We start from the raw sequence: 22332 nt of genomic DNA, 5'->3' as shown, positions 1-22332 counted from the left end.
GGCGGTGAACTGTTCTCTCAACGGCCAAACTCCCTTGGCATGCTTATCTCTCTATTTTGGCCGATTTCTACTTTTTCCAGCCGCCTCCTCAAGCCTAGTAGAGGCTATGTCAAGGGGTATATATACATTATTCTAAACACCAAACCTTACACCTTCATACAGCTGCCTACTGATATCGTGCAGTAAGCCAATATTGCAGCGAATAAGACATTCATTTAGCAACATTGACAATAATTTAAAATTTTTATGCCTGAAAAACAAGTTTTGTGTATGTAAAACGTATTCAACACAAAACGTTTCAGGTGTCGGAGTAGACGACATGTTCATCATTGTCCAAGCGTGGGAAAACCTGACTCCAAAACAACGTAAGAACAAGCGTGAAGCGGCGGCCCAGGCGATGAAACACGCCGGTGTGTCCATCACGGTCACCTCCATAACCGACCTGGTGGCCTTTGGAATTGGAGCAACAACGGTAAGTATTCGTGGACCATTGTATCAAGTTCTTTATCTTGCGCCGCCAAAGCATGTGCGTCTACATAGATAGCCAGACTTTGCGTAATATCTAGCACTTCTTTTACTTTGAGATAAAGTACTACCTAGATCCTGATACATTGTACATGACTGTCGGTGACTGAGTCAAGTCACTCGTAACGTCTGTTAACGGCTTGTAGAATGTATCTTTATCTGGAACATCAGATTAGTAGTACAGATGTGATGGAGAAGTGGATTATACTTATCTGACAGTTTTCAAACAAAATCTATCCAGTTGCTCGAGTAACGATTTTCCTGTTTTGCTCATTACCTGGATATCTAACCTCTAGTATCTTCGATCAGTCACTGACGAGAAGTAGTGATGCTAGTTGTGGCAGCTTTTCATGATCTAGTAGTGTGTCTAATTGCTTGAATTTCTAACCTTCATCAACGTACCAATAATCATCGTTTGTGTTTCACTCTTTGCACAGCCGATTCCAGCCTTGAGGTCCTTCTGTATCTACGTGGCCGTCGCCATCGTGTTCCTGTTCCTGTTCCAGTGCACGTTCTTCATGGGGGCGCTCGTGGTCGACCAGTACCGCCGGGAGGCCAGACGGGACGCCTGCTGCTGCTTCAAACACAACAAGGACTACGAACCATTTGCGTAAGTAGTCGGCAAAGTATACACGGTATTCTTGGTTAGAATACCATAAATCTGCAACCATTAGAATATGTTACTGATATCCCTGAAAGTGCAAATACCGATTATATATTATAGCTATATATAACACGTAGTTAACGTTGCAGCTGGATATTCCATTGAAAGTTCCAATAGAAGGTATTTATCACTATCATATTGTTTTACAGATATTCGCGCAAAAGCCTCGTGCACTGGATCTTCGAAAAATGTTACTCTCGGGTCTTACTTACAATCCCCGTTAAGGTAAGCAATGTCAGTGTCTGTAAATATGAATAATTTCTTTCTTTATTTCTTTATTTCTTTATTTGAATTCACCACATGCAAAAAACAAGTGGAAGGGAGGACAAAACAGGTGTATCAACGCCTTTACAAGTTGTCCTCCCAAACCTGAAATGATAATACAAAACAATACGGAACCAAGTCAAACAATAAACATTAGACATAAGACATCAAAAATCAGTAGACATGAAATATACAATTCGGTAAAAGTTATACAGAGAATTGATTATGTACAAAAATTATCAAATGTCATTATGTACAGATTAAAAAGCTAATTATGATACTAATGCGGCCTTAAAGCAGTGCATGAGGCACACCCACAAGATGTGGACCAGGAGCAGGGAACGTCGATATTGAACTGGGTGTCAAATCTCATAAACGTGGCACTCACAAGCGATCGCTTGAATGTCAAGATGTTGGACATTTCAGAGGCTTGAACCCCAATATTACGGAGGACAGGACTCAGCTGATTCCAGATGGTGACCAGCCTTGGTATGTAAGAAGAGCTGAAGGCTGATGTCCTTACTCTAATGGGGGTAAGCATGTGCGATCGGAGGTATCTAGAGGGTCTGGAAGGGAAGGATACATACTTGTGAACAATTGGTTTAGACTTAATAAACACCATGACGTCGCAAACTTCACGCCTGTGCGCAAGAGGCAACAGACCAAGGGTGGAGAGACGTTCCTTGTAGGTCAGGGTGTTCGAGTGGGCTCCTAGAATGAATTTAGTCGCCCGCCGTTGCACCCCCTCTACAAGGGACATGAGTTTGCGGGACTGAGGAGACCACAAAGGTGAGCAGTATTCTAAGATGCTTCTCACCAATGTGGTGTACAGTGCCTTGCGTACATCAGTGCTAGAGTTGAACCCGACTGTTCTTTTGATGAAACCAGTCATAGAATTGGCCCTGGCTACCATCTTTAAGATATGACTGTTCCACTGAAGGTCCGACTGGACAATGACCCCAAGGTCAGGCATACTGTCTACAGATGTAATTGTAGTATCAGACATGTGATAAGAGTACACAATAGGACTCTTAGAGCGAGTTAAACGGATAAGTTTACACTTGGAGGGATGAAAAGACATCTTCCAAGTAAGACTCCAGTTGTACATAGCAGTGATGTCATTCTGCAGCTTAACACAGTCATTTAGCTTGCTGACTTCCCTAAAACATTTAGAGTCGTCAGCGAAGAGTGCTACAGTGGATTGAGTTGCTGCACAAGGTAAGTCATTGATAAACAGAAGGAAGAGAAAGGGCCCAAGAATGGAGCCCTGTGGAACACCTGATGTCACCGGGAGCCATTTGGACTGGCAACCTTCCACTACGACACGCTGACGACGATCGGTTAGGTAGGAGGTAAACCACGCCAGGAGGTTACCACCGAAACCAAACATCTGAAGTTTGTGGAGTAACAAAGTAACAAATAATGTTTCATCTGTAATGCTTCCGGAATTCCATAGAGACATATACTGATTTTTGTATTAATTCACAGCTTAGGTACTTCAACATTGCCACTTGAATGCGCTTACATTGTACTTCAACAAATATTGATTGCGAAGGCAGTATTTGTGTGGCCAAACTCAAGGCATCTCCCATATGGTCTAGTGGTTAGGATTTGGCGCTCTCACCGCCAAGGCCCGGGTTCGATTCCCGGTGTGGGAAATAATATTTTTCATCATGCCGCAATCACATTTACACAGATATTTGATATCGGGGTATCCATTTAATAATATTTACAGAAACAAAAAAGTAGTATGAAATAATGATTGCAAATCTAACAAGTTTTTGTGATGTCTTCCATCTGTTCAGATCCTGGTGATTTTGATCACATTTGGTGCGGCAGGGTGGATGGCGTACGGTACGTACAATTTGAAGCAGGACTTCAACTTCGTCTGGTACCTACCTGCCGAATCGTACGTCTTCAGGTACACCACTCTGTATGAACAGGTACGTAATGATCTTAAAACTACAATGCATACACATTAGTTTGCGTAGTTGCTGTATACACAGTGTTATGTTATTTCTACCTTATCTATATATTAACCTATGCTTGTAAGAGCATAAACGTGCAATAATTATCTCATTCATTCATTCATTCATTCATTCACGTACTTATTCACTAATTGGATGCTGACGAATTTAACCACGTTGTCTTACAAATCATTCTTATAAATCTTAAACAACAGTTAGTGAGTGATCGTGACAATTATATTTCTGTATTTCCAGTACTTCCCAGAAGAGGGTGGTGTGGACGTGGGAGTATATATAGGTAAGTCAAAGCACCTCTTTTAAACATCATGGTGTTTCTGCCACTTGCATAAACACAACTCACCATTATATTACATGCAAGAGAATATATTAAATCTTACAGTCATTATGAATGGATATGATAGGCATTTCTGAAAATTTGAACCACATTTTTTATGTCTCTTCTGTTAAACATGTATGTTAGTTATCGTTCAGCTATTAAAAACTGATCAGCTACCGTGAAGTTTGCAACTAAAATATTATCCTTGGCATTAATTAGAAAATGGTACCGACTATTACAACGAGCGAGACAACATGGATGCGCTGTACAACAACCTCAGGACCAACGAGTACATCGACTCCACAACTGTAGTCAGCTGGTACCACGGCTTCCTGGAGTGGATCAAAGCAGAAAAGTCTGGAGATCCTGGGATAACTCCAGGTATATTCAGTTTTTTTGCAACACATCTTTGATGTTAATTATTGCCTTGTATTTACTGCAGGTACATAACATGAGTATTTTTCAACCTATCTTTGATGCTATTGCCTTGTTTTAACGGGAATATAAAAACAAGAAAAGAACGTGTATAAATATTGCATGGACCAGTAGATGCTGATATGACGAAGTTTATCGTTATAGTTGGACACAATGTGCCCCAGCATATCTAAAGAGCACCATACTTCGAACAACTCATTTAAAGGTGTACTCTCTGTGCGACCGCGGTCGCCATCTTGGATCTGTGCACCCACCAATATGGCGTCTAAGAAGCGAGAAGAAGCCAAATTATCGTAATTATTAGACTATATGTCCATAGTACATAGAATTAGTGCTAGCTTGTACATTGTATTTATTCATTGCAAGCTGTGACGTCTTTCCTGTGACCTGTGCTGAACCCAGTGGGTATTTGCGTACAATAAAGGTCTTCATTCATTCATTCTTATAGTTGGCATCTGTTAGTTGTGACGTCACACACAAACGTTTACTTTGTACAGACGACTTTCCTGGGAACGAGAGCTACTTCTATACATTGCTGGAGGAATACTTCGCCACTCCCTTTCCGGTTGGTGGGGACACCTATGCCTCTGACGTCAAGTACGATAGTACCCAATCAGAGACTTGGATCTATGTAAGTCCACTTTATGCAGCTACATTATAAAACACAGATATGAAACAAGTTTTCTGTTTCTTAAATATCCGAAATTAGTTTCACATTACACCCTTGTTAGATTTTTTTTACATATTTACTGTAATATTATAGACTATATATAGTTACTGTTTTGAAAGCATGACCGTTTCAATGTTTCCTCTCACTATATGCCTTTAACCAGGAATAAATGTCTGACACAGTAATGCGCAACTATTCAAATAACCATAAGGACTCCTTCAGTAACTATTTTATAATAGATGATTATTCGGCAGAATGTGGGACGTACATTTTCAAGTAGTAAGAAAACGATTAAGATTGGTTATTATCACTAAGTATTTTAATACTTAGTGATGATAACCAATCTTAATAAAGTAAGTGCTTACAGGAGTATTTATTTTGTTTCCAAGTCTTCTCGGATAAGGGCCAAATTCATTCGACTGTCGAGCACCGAGGTTCAGGTACGAGGCATGGACAGTGTGGTGAGCCTGGCGAACTCCGCCGGGTTCCCGTCTACCGTCTTCCCTTACGCCTCACAGTTCCGCCGCTACGAGACCAATAAGGTACGCGGAAATTACTAGGGTATTCGGTGCTTTCTTCATGGTCACATAGATAACTGTTGTTAAGTGTTAATCTTCTTTCTTATCATTAGATGTAACATGAAAAGAATAATGACAGATGCATTTTTAACGTAAAAACTTTTGATCCAGCACAAAGGAGTTCTCTCATCTAGAGCTTTCTACAAGTCACTCTGGTCTTCCACAGTACACTGACCCAGTGGGGCTTGTCACGTGGCGTCTTTTTCAGTGTGACGTCAACACTGGGTCAAAGGTATCTGGTAGACGATGTCGGCCCCCGTCGCGGTTGAGTGAAGGGTGATGGGCCCTGATGAAATAGTCTTGTTCAGTGTCCAATATTCTTACAGTGTTAAGTGTTCTTGTGTTGGATCAAAAGTTTCAACTTTAATCATGTAACTATAAGTACCAACACAGATGCATTTCATGATAGATAGTAGTATTGAAATTGCAACAGGACAACACAATTCCTGATGCAATTTCAGTTAAATGTAGTATTGCTCTTCTACACAGATCATTCAGCAGGAAGTGTACAGGAATATCGGGCTGGCCATGCTGGCTGTGATGGTGGTGACACTGCTACTGGTGGCCGACCTACTCATGAGTCTCTACATCACACTGTGTGTGGTTCTCACACTGGTGAGTTGGGAATTATGATATGGAATATAGTGTCATTACCGTTACACTTTAAATTGTATTTATTAAAGCAACCTCTGTAACAGTAACTCTCGCGAGATTACGATTGATTGATTTGAGTGATTGATCATTCATTATCCTGATGAAAGCGACAGTGGTCGCTGAAAATTTGATCTCTGTGAAACCTTGTGTTGGAATAAAGTTCAACATTTACTATGATTACTACCAACACAGATCAACATGATAATGTGTATTGTCCGTAGGTTGACCTGGGCGGACTGATGCATTTCTGGGGCTTGACCATAGAGCTGTCCACTATGGTCATCCTGGTGTTAGCGGTCGGACTGGCGGTGGACTACTCCGCTCACATCGGGCACACCTTCATGCTGGTGCACGGGACCCGAAACGGTATGGGACCATAAAATTTTCTGTCATTCCGAATATAGGAGGGATCTTTATTGCGTGTTCTCGCCCACATTTGGCTTAATGCAGTTAGTAGCTTTACCATTGCAACAGGCACAAAATGCAAAATAGCATTGCCTGTAGTGTTGATAGTGAACAATAAGGTACGACAGGCCCATCCTTTGAACTAATGGTCCATTAACCATGGTCGTGATATTGATAGACCACAAAACAACACAGAAGTTATATAATTAACATACTGAGCTCCTAACTATGACATTTAACTAGATCCTCGAGTAATAAAGTTAAAGAAGTAGGTTTCCCCAACAGTCAAAACGTCATGAACCAAATTATCAGAGTATTAGCTTTTAATCAGCTCGATCGCTAAAAGAGAGTAGCTCTCCAATCAAAATGACGAAACTATAATTGACTCTTTGATACAATTGTCACTAACAGAGCGTGCAAAGGAGACCCTGTTGCGTATCGGGACGGCGGTCTTCAACGGTGGCTTCAGCACCTTCCTGGCGTTTGTGTTGCTATCGGGATCACAGTCTTACATCTTCCAGACATTCTTCAAGGTGAGTCGTACGGAGTAATTGAATATAAATGTTTTAAATTAAGCTGGTAAAATGGTATAATAGTGTTATAGATTGTTATGCTTTCCATGTCAATCAGCTCTGATCTTGTCAATCTCAATTGTATATAATGTCTTGTTTTTTACAGCTGAACTGTCCCTTTGCATGCAATAGTCACAGGTTTAATTTGGGCTGCCCTGGCCGTGTGTGTTAAACGACCAACCAATAAACAAGAATAAAATAGTAAAATTTGGCTCATTTTAGAATACAAACCATGCGCAGAAATAGCCAAGACTCCCATGTATATTGAGTTCATATATCAGGTTGCTGTGTTCAAGTTTATTTATTGTATGTCCTGTATTATTGGAAAATGGGCATAGATCTGAAATAACTTCTATTCTGTAAGAAATAATACACAGCATTGACAAAGATATTTTCTAAAAATTTGAAGATCGGCATGTGCTTTCTGTATTTCCTGCTAAGGTCTTCTTTGGAGTTGTCCTATTTGGATTGTGGCACGGGCTGGTGTTCCTGCCTGTTATCTGCAGCCTGATTGGCCCAACGCCCTACCATACGTCATCAGACAAAACGACGGACCAATCAGAGAAAAAGGACGACATCGAAGAAATCACAATGGACGATGAAGAGTCTCCACCTGTGAGTATATTGTTCCTTATTATGCCCAAATCCAGAAGAACATTTTCTTCTGTATCTTGTGTTGTAGTTGACAGACTGTCAACAACAGTTCAACCTCCTACCCAATCAAAACTCAAACAACCAGGAGTGAACTCGACTCATAAAAATAGACTCATAGAAAAAAAAAACTACAAACCTACCCTGGACAAATGGTCTGACACTTTTAAACTATAGAGCACGTTAAGAGTATCGTATCTATGTTGCAGCTTTCGTCGTCGTCGTCTACAACTAAGCTGGCACAGCAGTCACCAGAGGCTACCACGGGACATTACAACCCTGCCATGTACGCAGGCCTGCCGGAGCCAGACTATCCACCGTACGGCAGGCAGGCGAACGGTCACCGCCAGACGCGAGACCACGGGTCGCAGTCCTACCCCTCCCCACGGTACCACCAGAGTGTCCGCCATAACTTTAACAACCCTCGCCTTCAGAAGAAAGCGAGCTACGCGTTACCGAACGTTGCCTGAATGTTAGAAGAGACTGTTGCTTATGTCGTGTCAATGGGAAAAATGAAATTTATCCTATTTTCGCGTTGATCAGTATTTACATATCAGTACAACTTGTATGACCGTCTAATAGTTTCATTAGGTTGGAAAGTCACTGAATATGGAGACTTTTTCCTAACGAATAGGTTTATATTCATACGTGTGTTTTATCTTAATGGGGTTACTTCTCGTGTAGTTTGTGCCATTGGAGCCATAAAAACACCGCTGCTACATTTAATTTCATTTGATTGTACCAAATGTAGTATCATTTTATTGTTATGATTTTTTTAATATCTTGAAAAAGACAAATAAAAGTAATTAGGTACCGCCACTGACGTGGATGCAACCATGCAGATATTTAATTTGTTTCATCCAAGAAAGCCATTGATAAATATAAGTTGTTGCGGTTTGTATATATTTTACTGTACAGTTTCATCATAAAAATATTATTGTGTATGTACTCTTTATGCTTTATCTATCTAATATGAATCAAATACATTTTGATGAACTTCTTCTCGTCATACAATTGTGATTACTATAACTAACGACCCAAACTCTTAGGTTCATTGCTCAAATTGTGCCCATGTTTTACGCCCCAAAGTGTCTTTTTTTTATCAATGATAATATGTTGCCGTTGTGTATATGAATTATCCCAACGCTGAGTATACATTCTTTCATTGAATATTGATCTGAATTACAGTAACGTAGTTTTTTATTCTACCTTTATGTATACATGTACATAACAAGTGTGTACTTGGACTAGATACCAAGTTATCATTTTAGATATGGTAATCGCATAACTGAACCCCAAAAGGAAACACACCAATTTGTACAGTACGTTCCTCAAGTGCCAACTGGGCATCAAGATTTCATCAAAGGGATGGAATACGATAGATACCGTTAACATATGCCGAATGTCGGTCATTTCAAACATTTCAACCCTCACTGAAGCGGATGGAAGTATTGAAATATAGGCTTTAGAGATGGGAAATTTTTAACATCCGCCGCCTCTCCATACCCATCTCCCCATTGCCGCAATCTCTCCCGTGTCCGTTCTTCCCCTACTCTAACTTCGTTCTCTTTACCGTTTCATATTTGACAGTCTTGTCGTTTCTAGGTCACTGCACTTCTGTAATTTACAAGGGTAAAATTCCAAACCACTGCGTCTATCTTTAGTTTTAGTTTGCAACCTAACACCGTCCACCAACTCATCATCAGAATCTGAGGTATCTTCTATGTCAACAATCATTGTAAGTTCTCTCTTCTGCCGCGCCGTCCACAATTGATAAGCAAATCGTCATGTGCAACGTTAAAGTTCTCAGTAATTTGTCATGATTTGTCCCCGTCTGTCCGCATCTTTGCTCGTTGAAAAGATGAAAAATGTTCCCACATACCACAGGAGATTTGATACCCGCATCAAAAGGTCCTCGCCCTATACCGGAACAGCGCTGAGAGATTACTGACTGACATCGTAATCCATGCGGCGTCCACCGCAAGCACAAGTGATGTCTGTCTGACATAGAGGTGTTAACGTGTGGCCGTGTGTAGCCTTTACGACTCTGAATCGTTCGTAGTCAATCGTATAGCTTCTGCCGTAGTTTGACCCACATGACATGCACAACTCGTGTACTACATCCCCTTTCATTCAGCCTTGCCCGGACGGTTTAAGCCTCTTTGGTTGTTTACAGACCACCGCCCGTTTTAGTGTGACTAGGATCAAAGGTTAAGTATGTGAAGAACTCCTCTTTCACTGGATATACCGTGATGGACATGAACGACCACGGACGTGATATGATTATATAATAGTGTCTAGTAAAGGCGTCAATGCATAAGAGTCAAAAGTTGTAAATTCTCATAGAATCAAAAGTGGTACTACAAGTGTACTGCTGTATATGTTTTATTCGTCCAGCGTAATAGTTATGGAAATGCATACCTGTCCTGTAAAGAAGGGCAATCATTCCCGCTAGTGGTCGGCAGGGCGGACAACCTGTCTGTCAGGCAAACATCATCCAATGATCTGATTGACGTGCCGTGAATGCTACAATAACAACCTGTTTAGGTTTGTTTCTGTCCAGTTGCTGACATCAATCAATCAATGTCTGTGTAGTACGATGTGGAAGATGTTAACGAAGTTGTGGCGTTGGTGCTTCTAAAGTACATGTATGAGAGTCAAAATTAGATCTTTATTTGTCGTCGTCTACTTTCTTCGCCAAGCCTTATATGTCTATATACATTTGCAACTGGGCCATAAAAGGCTTGCGAATAGTTAGTGCTTTTGTTACGTTTTACAAATTTGTATGTTTTCTTGTTCTGCATATCATTTCGATCTGATGTATCGAAAGTGGGAGCATTTGACCAGTGGCTTGCACTAGCAATCCACACGAGAGATCACACACGTAGACAAGTCATACTATTACTAAACACGCGTGCTTTACGAGTACAACCACAATTTACGACCAGAACTAGACCAGACTGAGCTAACTATATAAGTGGCGCAGCATGTACTTCTACTAGCGTGTCCTTCACAATACGACAAGGACTGTCGTCAATCAATGCACGAATGGGGGTCAATAAATATGAGAACAAGCACACAATTGCCGTGGGACAATGATATGGCCACCTAATCCGGAGAGGACTATTGCACATAAGGAGATCTTGTGGTTTACTGCGTACACGGTTTAGAGTATGCCTTCCTAATCTGACCCTAAATTTTACCTAAATGAAATAGAATATTGAAGAACAGAGCATTCCACATGTTAACAAAGAGTGGAAATTCAACAATTATGCAAAGACACCCAAATCCCAAGGTCCCAGTAGGTGCATTTTATCTAGGTCTAAGGCAAAGGAAACAACACATTAAAAAATAAAATTCATTATGAGTGATATAAAAGAGACGTCCTTCTGACTGACGCAATAGAAAAGAAAACGTCTTCGGTCAACCCTTAGATCTCAAAGTAGGTTTTCTTACTCGCAATTTCTTTTTCAATATGTCACTGTCACTAATGCTGAGGTCACATGTCTAAACCGGGGCGCGGCCGGGCAGCCTTATGGAACGAAAAGTATGATATAAAAGACAACAAAGCACAAAAAAGATTGATAATGGGAACTATTTGCGTATATTATTGATATAAATGATTATTTTTCGTTAATCGAAACAGCCCGACCGGGCCCCGGTTTGGAAATGTGACTTCAGCATAATAGTACTTTTTTTAAAGAATAATACAGCAATGTGACATAAACAGAGGCAGCCAATGGATAAACCCATCCTTTTAGAATTTGTTTATCCGATGAGGACACGAAGCATGTGAACTTCAGGCCGGCTCTGATCTTCTCATGTTTCACGTGGTCACCCGGCTGGGGTGAAGGGTGCTGGTCAACTGTCTGGTTTATTCTGATGTTGCGGTGGCTTTAATTTGCATATATATGGCGTTTCACGTACTACATATAAAGCTACATCTCATTGTTCTGAATTAAACATGGGAGAATCGAAGAAGACACCAATTGCTAATTACTCACATTGCTTTGGTCTGCTTGTAGATTTAGAATTAGAACCATCAAGCTATAATGCTGTTCCAGGTTTATACGCTGGAATAGCCCATAGAAGGTCAATGTTAATCCCCTGTTGATGATTCGATCCGCCAAAATCAGAGGGGCTACATGTGATAGCTGTTCTATGGGTCCAGTTTTATCCTAATACCAGTGTCAGCATCTCATTAGCTTCATGAAGTCGACTAATCCATCAAGTGGGCTGTCCGCGATTCTGCCGTTCCAGGGTGACGGTTCGCTGATGGACGAGTGCACACTCAGTGTATCTAATGTCAGCATCTCATGTCAACTGCAAAATTTCAATTATTTGTACAGACGACTTTAATAGTTAAACCAGATTGCATGCATTCACTGATGCCTAGGTTCGAACAAAATGCACAATCTGGACGACTACCTCAGTTGAGGCAATCGCAAGAAACTCGAGCAGCTCAGACTTCTCCCAAAGTTCAACCATGTGGCCTCAATGTATACGGATTTGGAGCGGTAAACAAATTCCGAAGAGACTTGGCCATCTCATTGGCTGGCAGCGATCACGTGATTTTGCCATAAAATGAAGTCTCCAAGACCTTTTGTGCTGCGGAGGTGCTGCAAGTGACACAGACGTGCAAAGTTGGGCCTCAAAGCAACTGGCATCACTGGCACCGAGAGTTTCCAGTTTCTGTTGGGACATCAGGTACTTTTTGTGAACAGTGTTAGCCGCTTGAATCTATTGAGTTTGATTGATTCGTTTTTTTTTACCAGAAAAGAGCAAAATGGTTATTTTTTTCTGTTTTGGAAAATAAAATCTTTTCTCTACAAGGTAAGTGATTATTTGTACTTTCATGCAACCGCTTCCACAAATATTGTCTAATTGTTAAAAAAAGTGAACTATGTTGTTCGGACAAAGATAAATAAATCAGTTTATGAAAGAGTCATAATCGTGAAATAGTATACCTTCGATAATTCATCATGTTACGCAATGGGAATCAATTTTCATTTTTCGTACCGAGCGTTAAGCTTAATGAAATGTTAAGCTAGGTATTACACGTTATGATAGAATTTTAACAATATTTTTACCATTCTTTCTTTCATTATAAAAGCTACAGCAAGCGCCTCTAGTATATCGCCTCTATCGACTATTATATTTTACGTATTCCAAAGTCCTAAATTCTCTCTGCTTAAAAAGAATAGAGGTAATACCATTTACTTCATAAGTGAATCCTGATTTCGAACTAGACTAGATTAGTGACATTTTACTAGTAGCCGCGTCGATATCTTTGCTTAAGCTCTGAACAGAAGTTGTTCTATTAATAGATACTTAATCTTGATAAAATAACTACATAAGAGGCTACATGAAGGAAGAAAAGGATTTTCGAACCTCAATTTGTACATTTCACGGTCGTTGCCTTTGAAATGAGGATCATAAACCGGTTTAAACAAGAATTAAACGTAGCCTTGTAAAGCGCACATCTCCGACATCACATTGTTTTAAAAGCGCGTAATTCATGCACATTCTTTGTTAATGTTGCTTACAAACTCTTACTATTAACTGCCAGTCTGCCTCATCGCAAAGGTTGCAAAGTTTTCGCTGGCTTTAAAATCGTTAAAAGTACCACATAACCTTTACGAAAAGCATGAATAATATTATCCTTACAGGAGGTAAATGCTTTATCTGAAATCATTGGCATATTGGCACAGAGGACAGCCACAATTATAAAGATGCCGCGCTGCCTAAATAGTTCTGAAGAATTTTCCGAGTATTCGTTGACATGCTTATGTGGAACCTGCTGTCCGCGTGTGGCATCGGTGGCCTTTTCTGTCCGTCATCTCTGTAGGGAGATCTTCTCAAACTTCTAACTTACCACGAATAGTAACACGATAGACATTCTTGCGCAAGTCATTTCTGAGAATACGGACGGGCTTTAGCAATGTTCGTGGTAAATACACACGGCTAATATGACAGGAGTAAAATTGTGTGAGGGGTCATGAAAATTTGTCTTCATATCCCTGTTGTTGCTTTTTCTGGAACCGTTACAAGCTTTGTGTTTATACATAACTGACACTACCGTCTTATGTGTCGGACGTACCTGCTTTCGGGCCGAACTAGGGCGACAATCTCCTGACCAACAGAAATTTGACAGGGCTTCAATGGAAACGCTAATTACAGTTTGTACCAACAAACTAGGCTAGCGTTGAGTCTAAATCCACAGTAAAGTAGCTATATCTATAAGTCTATTCTATTTGGCGTCAAGTTGACATTGTATATCAATACTAAACTTACAAAAGTATTTGGCATCGTACGGAACTTGAGAACAGTGAGAACGGCTCTACTACTGGTATTCTGTTGAGACACCTGTTACGGATCCTTCATTGCTGAGCCTCAAGCTTTGTTCAAGAATGTAGAACTTGTTCCATCGTAATTTTCTATATCTAGAATATCTCAACCCATACAACTTCAACTTAATGTGCTTCTTGTATTGTAGTTGACTGTTGTGTGATATATCCATGTGTTTCGTGGCCGTTCGTCATCTATGTATGTAGTCTGTAGCTGACATGATTCTATGTTAAGTACTTCACACATATTTTCCTTACAGCTGATCTGACTCAACGAGATTCTTCATCTTCCAGGTAGATTCCAGGTAAAACAATGGACGGAGAGAACGAAAACGGTCGGCGTGCAAGTACGAGCTCGGAGAATGGTACTAGTACTGACAGGAGAAAGAGCGAGGACCGGGAGGCTTACGTGGAGAGAATGCGAAAGTGGTACCTGGAGATGTGGCACTCAGAGGCAAAGAAAGTCAAACAGCAAGGAGACGGTTGGTAGTGTTCGATGTAGTGTTCCAAAGCACTGCTCACATATATTGTACATAATTTTGAGGAGTCATCAAATGATTCGTAGGCTGATGCAACATTTGGTCCTCATGCAAGAAACAGACACACTACACTGCAGAATTTCAACCCACAACCCATGGGATAGATTTGTATCTTGCAGAATTTCCCAACAATATACTGTACATATAGCCTATTACATAGACATATGAGTCCAGAGCCTTAAAAGTGCTCAATTTCACAAGAAGCCATTGGAATAAGTAATAAACTGTATGGCTTTTTAGTGTATGAACCCAGGAGGGTTGAGATTTATCTATTTATTTCCTTCCAGGGATTTTAACGATAGAAAGGCTAGCAAGTTCACATAGCTATATATATAGGTTAACTGTAAGAGATAACGTTTTGATGGCATTTCAATGTAGAGTCGGAAGATTGCCAACAGCAAGTCAGCATGTGGTGTGCGTTTAGCAAGCCGACAGCAGTATCGGAATGACAAACAACCTTTAAGAGATTTGGCTGCGCCTTGTACTGTCAAACTTGATGGATTACAAACGACTGTTACACAGTCGGAATGTAATTCAGCGAATGATGATATATCTGAGCATGGATAAGGTAACGGGGTGAACTGAGGCGACGATGTGGCATTCCGCGTCCAATCGGCCTCACCAGGACATGCCTGTGTGTAGATGTTGAAAGGTTGGGGTTGTGTGGCGTAACGACAGAGCATTCGGCTCAGAACCAAGAGGTCCAGGGTTTGAATCCTGCCAAGTCACCAACCTTGTGCCCTTGGGCAAGACTTTCCTAACTTCGCTCATTAAAGAAAATCAAACGAAAACTTTTTTACAACACAAAGAAATGTTCTCACCTAGAGCTTTCGACCAGTTACTTTGGTCTTCCTCATAGCTCAGCAGACTGACTCAGTGAAGATGGTAATGATTTTATTCCGGCATTCGGGCATCTGAAGCAGAAAGGAATTGACTCAATACAGTCGAGTAGCATGTGACACAAGGGGGCCTTGTTGAATCTGAACGTTCTGGGTTTGAATCCTTGAAAAGGCAAACTGCACCTTCTTGCATTGCTAACCCGACTCTGGTAAAATTGAGCACCAACCTTCGGTTAAAAAAAATGGATGTGGACCAGACCTAGAAAAAGGGACACCCTGCGAGGTCTGCGTGACTTCTTGCCCGATCGGCCTCCCTGTAAACCCCGAACTAATCCTGATATAGACGATAGCAATAAATCAGTCGGCAATAGCATGGTCAAGGTTACTGAAACGGAATCTGTGTGGCATAGCGCTTTCCTTACTCACACGCAATCTCTCCACTGCGTTGTGAATGTATTTTTGTCCACTCTATATTCATACAAGATTGAGGTCACCTTGAAAAAGCCGTTGAAGAAGCTAAGAAAACCGCATTCTACATCTTTGCACAGCGATTTGCTATTCAAATTTTCGTATTAGTTCAGTTGCGAGAGACGTGTGTATTGCAAGTACCTCAGAAGAGTTTACGACAGCTCGTAACTCTTGCAAAAAGAATGCATTTCGATATGACAAAGACGTGGGTAGTTTGCCGAAATTGGGATGCCACATGATCTTTGGCTTATGCAATCCGTACATTAATCATATATAACCCAGTCCTTACATCTGGGTAGATAAGAAAAGAACAGCTTACATCAATATACCATCTAAAATGCAGTAATATAATGATGATAATTACAGTTGATCGTCGTCACTATAGAACAATCCTTACAGCGAGAATTTTTATACTTCTGCAAGTGATTTAAAGCAACATACAATCCTTTACGTCATTTGATACCAAAAAGTCTACGTTATCCTTATCAAGTTCTTGTTCATACATAAAATCATAACACTCACTATTGAATACTCTAAGCCAAGACGTGTCTTTTTATTCTCATGCGAAAACATTTTCCAAACATCGAAGTAACTCATGGTCAGTTGGCAAATTGTCATCTTCGTGTGTGACTGGGATGGTACGGAGGAAAGTTCATGGCTACTCAGCAAGCAGTCTGCCATTGAAACATATCTGGGACCTGCTAAAGATACCCAGCAGTATTTATAGTAAAACTGGATAACATGGTCGTCGGTGGGGTCAGAGCAATGTCATCACAAGGTGAAATGAAAGTCAGAAGACTCTTTTGCCCCCTAGACATTTAATTTGATTTAGTTTTTTTTAAAGGTTGCGATACGTTCACTACGAAATGTTTAGGATCCGTCTCAAGTCGACACTGTGCAACCTGTTGGAGCAATGGTCGTAAAGAACACTGTATCACTGTATGTTATATCATTACTGTATTTGACATCACGTCCCACATATTGCCTGGTTATTTTCTGTCGTTGTGGTTTGTGTGTAAAGATATGCCTGACAAGGTAGAACGAAGAAGGATCTGTTTTAACCCTATTCATACGAGGGGGGAGGGGGCTTTTGAGGCCCGCGCCAACTTTCATCTCAGATAGCGCCTGAACGGCTTGCGCTAGAACCATCAAATTTGGTTACTTTCCCTAAAATATATCTGGAAAGATATTAATTAGATAAGTTGATGCCATGGCAACGGGCTTCCGACAGGCAGTTTTTGGAAAATTCATGAAGCACGTTTTTAGGAGTAAAGCTTCGGGCCTCGCCAAACCCGTACGCGTCCAGCGGTCTGTCTAATCAATCATACATACAGCCCCAGCATAGCTGTCAGAACTTTCACATACCAGCTGTACGGATCGCCATATCTTGGCATGTAGGTTGGCTATATGGTCATTCGTACTTCTCCAGTTATCTGATATATACATGACATGTCCCAGACGGAAAGGCATTTCAGAAATGAGCCGAGTCATGCCATTACTTTCACAAACTATTCCGCCATGCTTACAGCCAGTAAATCACGGTCTCCTCAGGGGAAGTTGACAGACTTGTTGCATGCACTGGGATGACAAAGGGTTGGCACGCTTATAGTAATCAGAGGGGAGGGGGTTGTACATGTGTTTGTATGTATATGGTAGAAAATTGGGAAGTATGCTATGATGCGGGCCATATTTAGCACTAGGCATTTATTAAGTCCCAGTTCTACTATATAATAGCAATAGCCATACCCAGCTACTTCAATCTGTTTGTCATCTGTTATTGGCATCGATGTTATAGGTTGTTACTCCGTGAAGGAGGTCAGGACCTCCGGACGGAGTGTTGTGATCGGCTGATTTTTCATGTTCGCAGTCAAAACACTGGGTTCTCTTTGTGTAATCGGCACGCAATTTTATAGGCCGTCTGCGGGCATGCCCGTGTTGATGCACGAATGTGTATTTTTGCCGTTGCTGCTTTCGCGGTCAATGTAATATTGCAGACGCACCCCTACAATTACGAGGCGAATTGGAATGGTCCAGAAAAACGCGTTGTTTGGAATAGCAGTGGGGGGGTGGAACTTCATGCAGATACGGGGTGGTTTGATAATTGGTTCCAGATGTTTTTGCCCATGCTTAAGAGATGCCAAGTTTTTTGGAAGATGTTCGCAGCCAAAACGCATTCTTCCGTACGTTGCATTTCTGTGTAATTTCGCATGTGGTGTGGCATTATGTCCGGGATGATGCACGTCTTTTTATTTTTACCGTAGCTGTTTTGATATTGAAGTAAATGCATATTTTAGAAACATCCCTACTTTTACAATCCTGTGGAATAGGCCGTAGGTTTAGGCAGTTGTCTGGTAGCAGAGGTACTATAAGCAGATATCCTGGTTATCTGGCCGGCGGTAGTAACACTCGCGGTGCTTACCGCAACTGTTGCTGGAATTTGGCCTGTTACAGGCGCGCTTAATTAGGTACAGGCACGGTAAGACGTAGCCTGGGTACCATTCTACTTGTATGCCGGGGCTCCCACACTCGCTTCCCTAACAGGTGGGGCTGTCTTTGTTACTAGACACGACCATGATAGTCCGATCTTTATGTGAATGCAATGATTGTGTGTGTGTAATTAAAATGAACTTCGAACTTGAAGCACAGTATCTTTACACGCCCTGGGATCAGTAATGGATTTAGCTCTTTGTATGTTTTATGCTTGTGACGCGCCCTCATTGTATTAACCGTTGCCTAATTATAATGTCTGCATAGTAGGTCTTGCGTTGACGCTTGGGATTTTGTTGAAATATATAAAACTTCACGGAGGATTGTCACCTATGGCTTCTTGTTTTTCCTCGCACTATCTACTTAATACTTCTCAGTAGTTTCATGTTTATCTACACATACCTATACATGATCACTCATACCTGTTCTTACCACCTTCTTTCATGTTGTATTCAGACAGTACGTTTCAAGTACGTACTCTATAGTTGTACCTGCAATAGACAAATGCAAGTAGTAAATGATCAACTCTTAGTACGTGCTGCTTACAGGTCATCTTACCATTAGCAATAAAATATCACATTGGTAACCGTTGCAACATATTTTGAGTATCTTTAAATATGACTGTAAATGGCGTCACGTGTATTCCATGCATTTTATTTCTTTAATTGCAGAAATGAAGATGATTGAAGACAGCCTCATAGATTACTTCACAATGGTCGCTAAGGCTGGTAAGTAACTGAAATGCAAGTCTGTGGAACAAGCAAAACTACTAATATTATTTGTGACAGACATTCTCACAACTTCTAGTACATAAAGTTGCTGTGTCCATCTCATCACCACTTCAGGGCACGATATATGCTTTAGAAACCACAGATGGATGATGATAAGACCTAGGAAACATTGAAAAATATGACATTTATACACGACAGTACTACTAGATACTTTTGAAATTATAACTTAGCACGTCATGACGATAGCTTGCTTTGATGCTATGCTTAGGTGTGTCGTGGGGACCTCTGGCGATTGCAATGGGATTGTCAAGCATCGATCTTGCCGTCATCAGAAGGGATTGCAAAACTATCGACCAGCAGGTTAGTCATTAGCAAACCAATGTTTTTTCTATCCTGATATATTCAAAATTTAACATCTTAAACTGACTCATACACCAACAAGTCATGCAAAGTACCTACTCGTGGAAACGCAATTCCACTCTAGACTACTCTGTGTCCCTGATCTTTTATCTAAGTTCTGACTATTTGAACCACAGATCAAGTGGGTTTTGATGAAATGGCGTCACATCATGAAGAAGAAAGGCAGGAGCGGAAACGTGGACGCAGACTCAGTCATCAACTGCCTGGAGAGGAACAAAGCATACGGAGCTCTGAAGTACATTTTCAACTTTTTCTTTTGGTCTTTATTTTTGTAGCGCAATAACTAGAAAGGTACCATAATGTTTACCTTCACATGTGGTCTGCTCTGTGAATTCTTACTCAAACACATTCAAATATATGGTGACAGGAGTCTAAATCCCTCCTGCTATAGAAATTGCAACATGATGTAACCCAACACTAAGTTACCATGGTGACTTCTGCGAAGGTAAACATAATGAGAAGCAATGATTTTGTGTATTCTATGATACTGCAGCAGGTCAGTCTAGGTAGTCTGCTTTGAAAATGTCACTGTTACGAAGTAATTTTGCACTGAGCCCTTAAACTTTGCGTCTGGCTCGATTTTTTTTACAGGCACCTGAATGAGAACGTTCTAAAAGAACTCGGGAAGGAGTGGATAGACACCCGTCCAGCTGAACTGATTGAGGCACAGGTAACGTTTTCCTGTTGGTTCCAAAAAGAAGCATGTACGTCGTTGGGGGGGGGGGCGTTATATATGTACAATTCTGAAATAAACTTTAAACGCTGTGAATGTGTGATTTTGATCTCTGCAAAGATAGCTGTTTTAATGAATTATGCATGCTGGTCTATGTATTAAAAACGTTTTAAAATAAACAAGATCATGGAAGATGATATTTGATCTGTCACATTAGTTGCACCCATACATGTTGAAACACTAACCATATCTTTATCGCCATTAGCAGACAAAGTAAATGATTGGCCGAGCATCACGTGATCAGCAAAGGGCTGACGTCATCCACCATCACTTCATGTCTCACCCATCATCTACTTCCGGTTCATACGTCTTGACGTCACAGAAACTGTCATGACAACGCGTATTCACTCTCGGGCTGTCTCATAGACGCCACATTATCCATGTTTTTTAATGTCTTTATTGTTGTCGTTGCTGCTTGTCAATATTTGCTGCTCATATATTGTCATTTCCACCATGTACACTATCCACTTGTAGCGTTGATTCGCCAAGTTGTATCATGTCATCACCATTATATGTATGTAAATTGAGAGGTACTAAGCAAGGTATGAAGAAATGCTTGGCTAAAAAAAACGACGGTAAAAGTATCGAGTGTCCATTGTTTATTTGCCATAGGCCTTAACTGATCTCCACGGGAAGGAAATTCCTGGCGCAACGTGGAGTCAAGATGACCCCTCGACCTCAACTGTGGACTCCGAGATTCCCTCCGAAAGTCGTTAATGGTATACGTATATGCGAATGCCAACTATCTTAACGTCTACTCTTTCACTTATCTTTACCATTTATGATTCTGTGACCCTTGATTTCTAGTGGCTTTTGAGCCGTGAGGCTGTGAGCTTCAGTAAAGGGTATATGTACAGGATATAAGCGAATTTCTAACGTTATAGTAACGCATGTAGACCTCCATACAATCTCTTAACGTTAATGTATATGCAATAGATCTAGAGTAGATATGAAATAAAATATGTCTATTTTATACTATTCTTGTCCGTGGAACAACATATCACTTGTATCAGGGCATTTCGTATTTTACCGATTACTTTTTCAACTTCTTTTTCAACATACTGAAGTTATAGATGTTGTATTCAAAGTTGTAATGTAGATATTATTTTCAGATTAGTATATCGATTACCTTTTGTAAAAATATCATTATGTCAACGGAATGTTTACGTATACTGTATAATCTTTTAGTGAATTTGATATATATAGGAATAATCACAGGTTAACACAAGTTATACATTGTTGTATACTATTTCACATGATACCCTGCGGCATAAATACATACGTTAAAATTTATTTTAGAATTACGTGCATTATCTGCATTACTGAAAATTGGCATGACTTGATAAATGTTTAATTCCACTACTATATCAATGGGCATCTTTAAATAGTTTTGATATATACAATATTCATTCGTTGTAAAATTTCGACTTAAGGTAAAAGGCGAGTTCTATGAAAGTAGTTGGCATCAAGTATCACAACAGACCAACAGCGCCCCTCTGCGGTTTTATAGATTGTGCAGTATGACTACGTTTTAAACCGCCACAGACTTGTCATAAGCCTTACTGAGATAGTCGTTAATTGGTTAAGTAGTGAATTTCTTCTAGTTGACTAGTTGAAGGCCTTCAGACTGACAGTAAAACCATGGAAGAACAAGATATTTCAGCGGGATCAACTTTAGAATGATACGACCCAATACGTCAGTAATGCCTTGTTTACGGTTAAATGCATCACTAAGATCTACTATTAAATATAGATATCAACAGAAAGATAAGGTTCACCGTACACGTATATCATACAAATATGCAGTGCTTAACACTTGATGATACAATGCCTGCTTATACAACTGCAGACATTGCATACTGTCTCTATCAGGTAAGAACATGAATTATTTTACTTTTATTATATTAACACGTTAAATTCTAGACAACTTACTGAGTTAACATGAATACGTTCTACAGGCAGTCTGGAGTATTATTTTTTCGCTCTTAAAAATAATAACTTTTGATGCTACTAGTATTATAATGTACCGTTTCTGAAGTACAAATA

General features: G+C 40.4%; 2 protein-coding genes and 1 non-coding gene across 5 annotated transcripts in view; all 3 read left to right on the top strand.

The window, feature by feature from the left end:
* The window catches only part of LOC109487089 (patched domain-containing protein 3-like), a 15665-nt gene extending 6473 nt beyond the window's left edge, over positions 1-9192 (top strand). The window contains exons 10-22 of the mRNA XM_019791060.1: positions 303-472; positions 963-1135; positions 1339-1414; positions 3259-3396; positions 3676-3718; positions 3977-4138; positions 4690-4823; positions 5252-5404; positions 5930-6055; positions 6316-6460; positions 6911-7032; positions 7513-7686; positions 7932-9192. Coding sequence (XP_019646619.1) covers positions 303-472; positions 963-1135; positions 1339-1414; positions 3259-3396; positions 3676-3718; positions 3977-4138; positions 4690-4823; positions 5252-5404; positions 5930-6055; positions 6316-6460; positions 6911-7032; positions 7513-7686; positions 7932-8192 — 1877 coding nt within the window. The 3' untranslated portion in view covers positions 8193-9192. The remainder of the gene's footprint in view (positions 1-302; positions 473-962; positions 1136-1338; positions 1415-3258; positions 3397-3675; positions 3719-3976; positions 4139-4689; positions 4824-5251; positions 5405-5929; positions 6056-6315; positions 6461-6910; positions 7033-7512; positions 7687-7931) is intronic.
* On the top strand, positions 3040-3111 carry Trnae-cuc. Its single transcript has one exon. It is a non-coding gene; the product is annotated as a tRNA-Glu (tRNA).
* A 3146-nt stretch (positions 9193-12338) lies between the features above and the next one.
* On the top strand, positions 12339-21718 carry LOC109487017. Of its 3 annotated transcripts, none has more exons than XM_019790937.1 (7): positions 12339-12429; positions 14364-14551; positions 19074-19130; positions 19402-19493; positions 19670-19788; positions 20145-20223; positions 20899-21718. In XM_019790937.1, exons 2-7 carry the CDS (start codon positions 14383-14385, stop codon positions 21001-21003), a joined length of 621 nt encoding a protein of 206 aa, XP_019646496.1. In that variant the 5' UTR covers positions 12339-12429; positions 14364-14382; the 3' UTR covers positions 21004-21718. The 3 variants fall into 3 exon arrangements, with proteins under 3 accessions (XP_019646496.1, XP_019646494.1, XP_019646493.1); XM_019790935.1 differs by lacking the exon at positions 20899-21718 and adding an exon at positions 20495-20609; XM_019790934.1 differs by lacking the exon at positions 20899-21718 and adding an exon at positions 20492-20604.
* The last annotated feature ends 614 nt before the right edge of the window (positions 21719-22332 follow it).

This window comes from Branchiostoma belcheri, unplaced genomic scaffold (assembly GCF_001625305.1).
Source record: "Branchiostoma belcheri isolate BF01 breed outbred unplaced genomic scaffold, Haploidv18h27 scaffold85, whole genome shotgun sequence".
NCBI lineage: Eukaryota > Metazoa > Chordata > Leptocardii > Amphioxiformes > Branchiostomatidae > Branchiostoma > Branchiostoma belcheri.
This window is presented reverse-complemented; position numbering and strand designations above follow the sequence as displayed.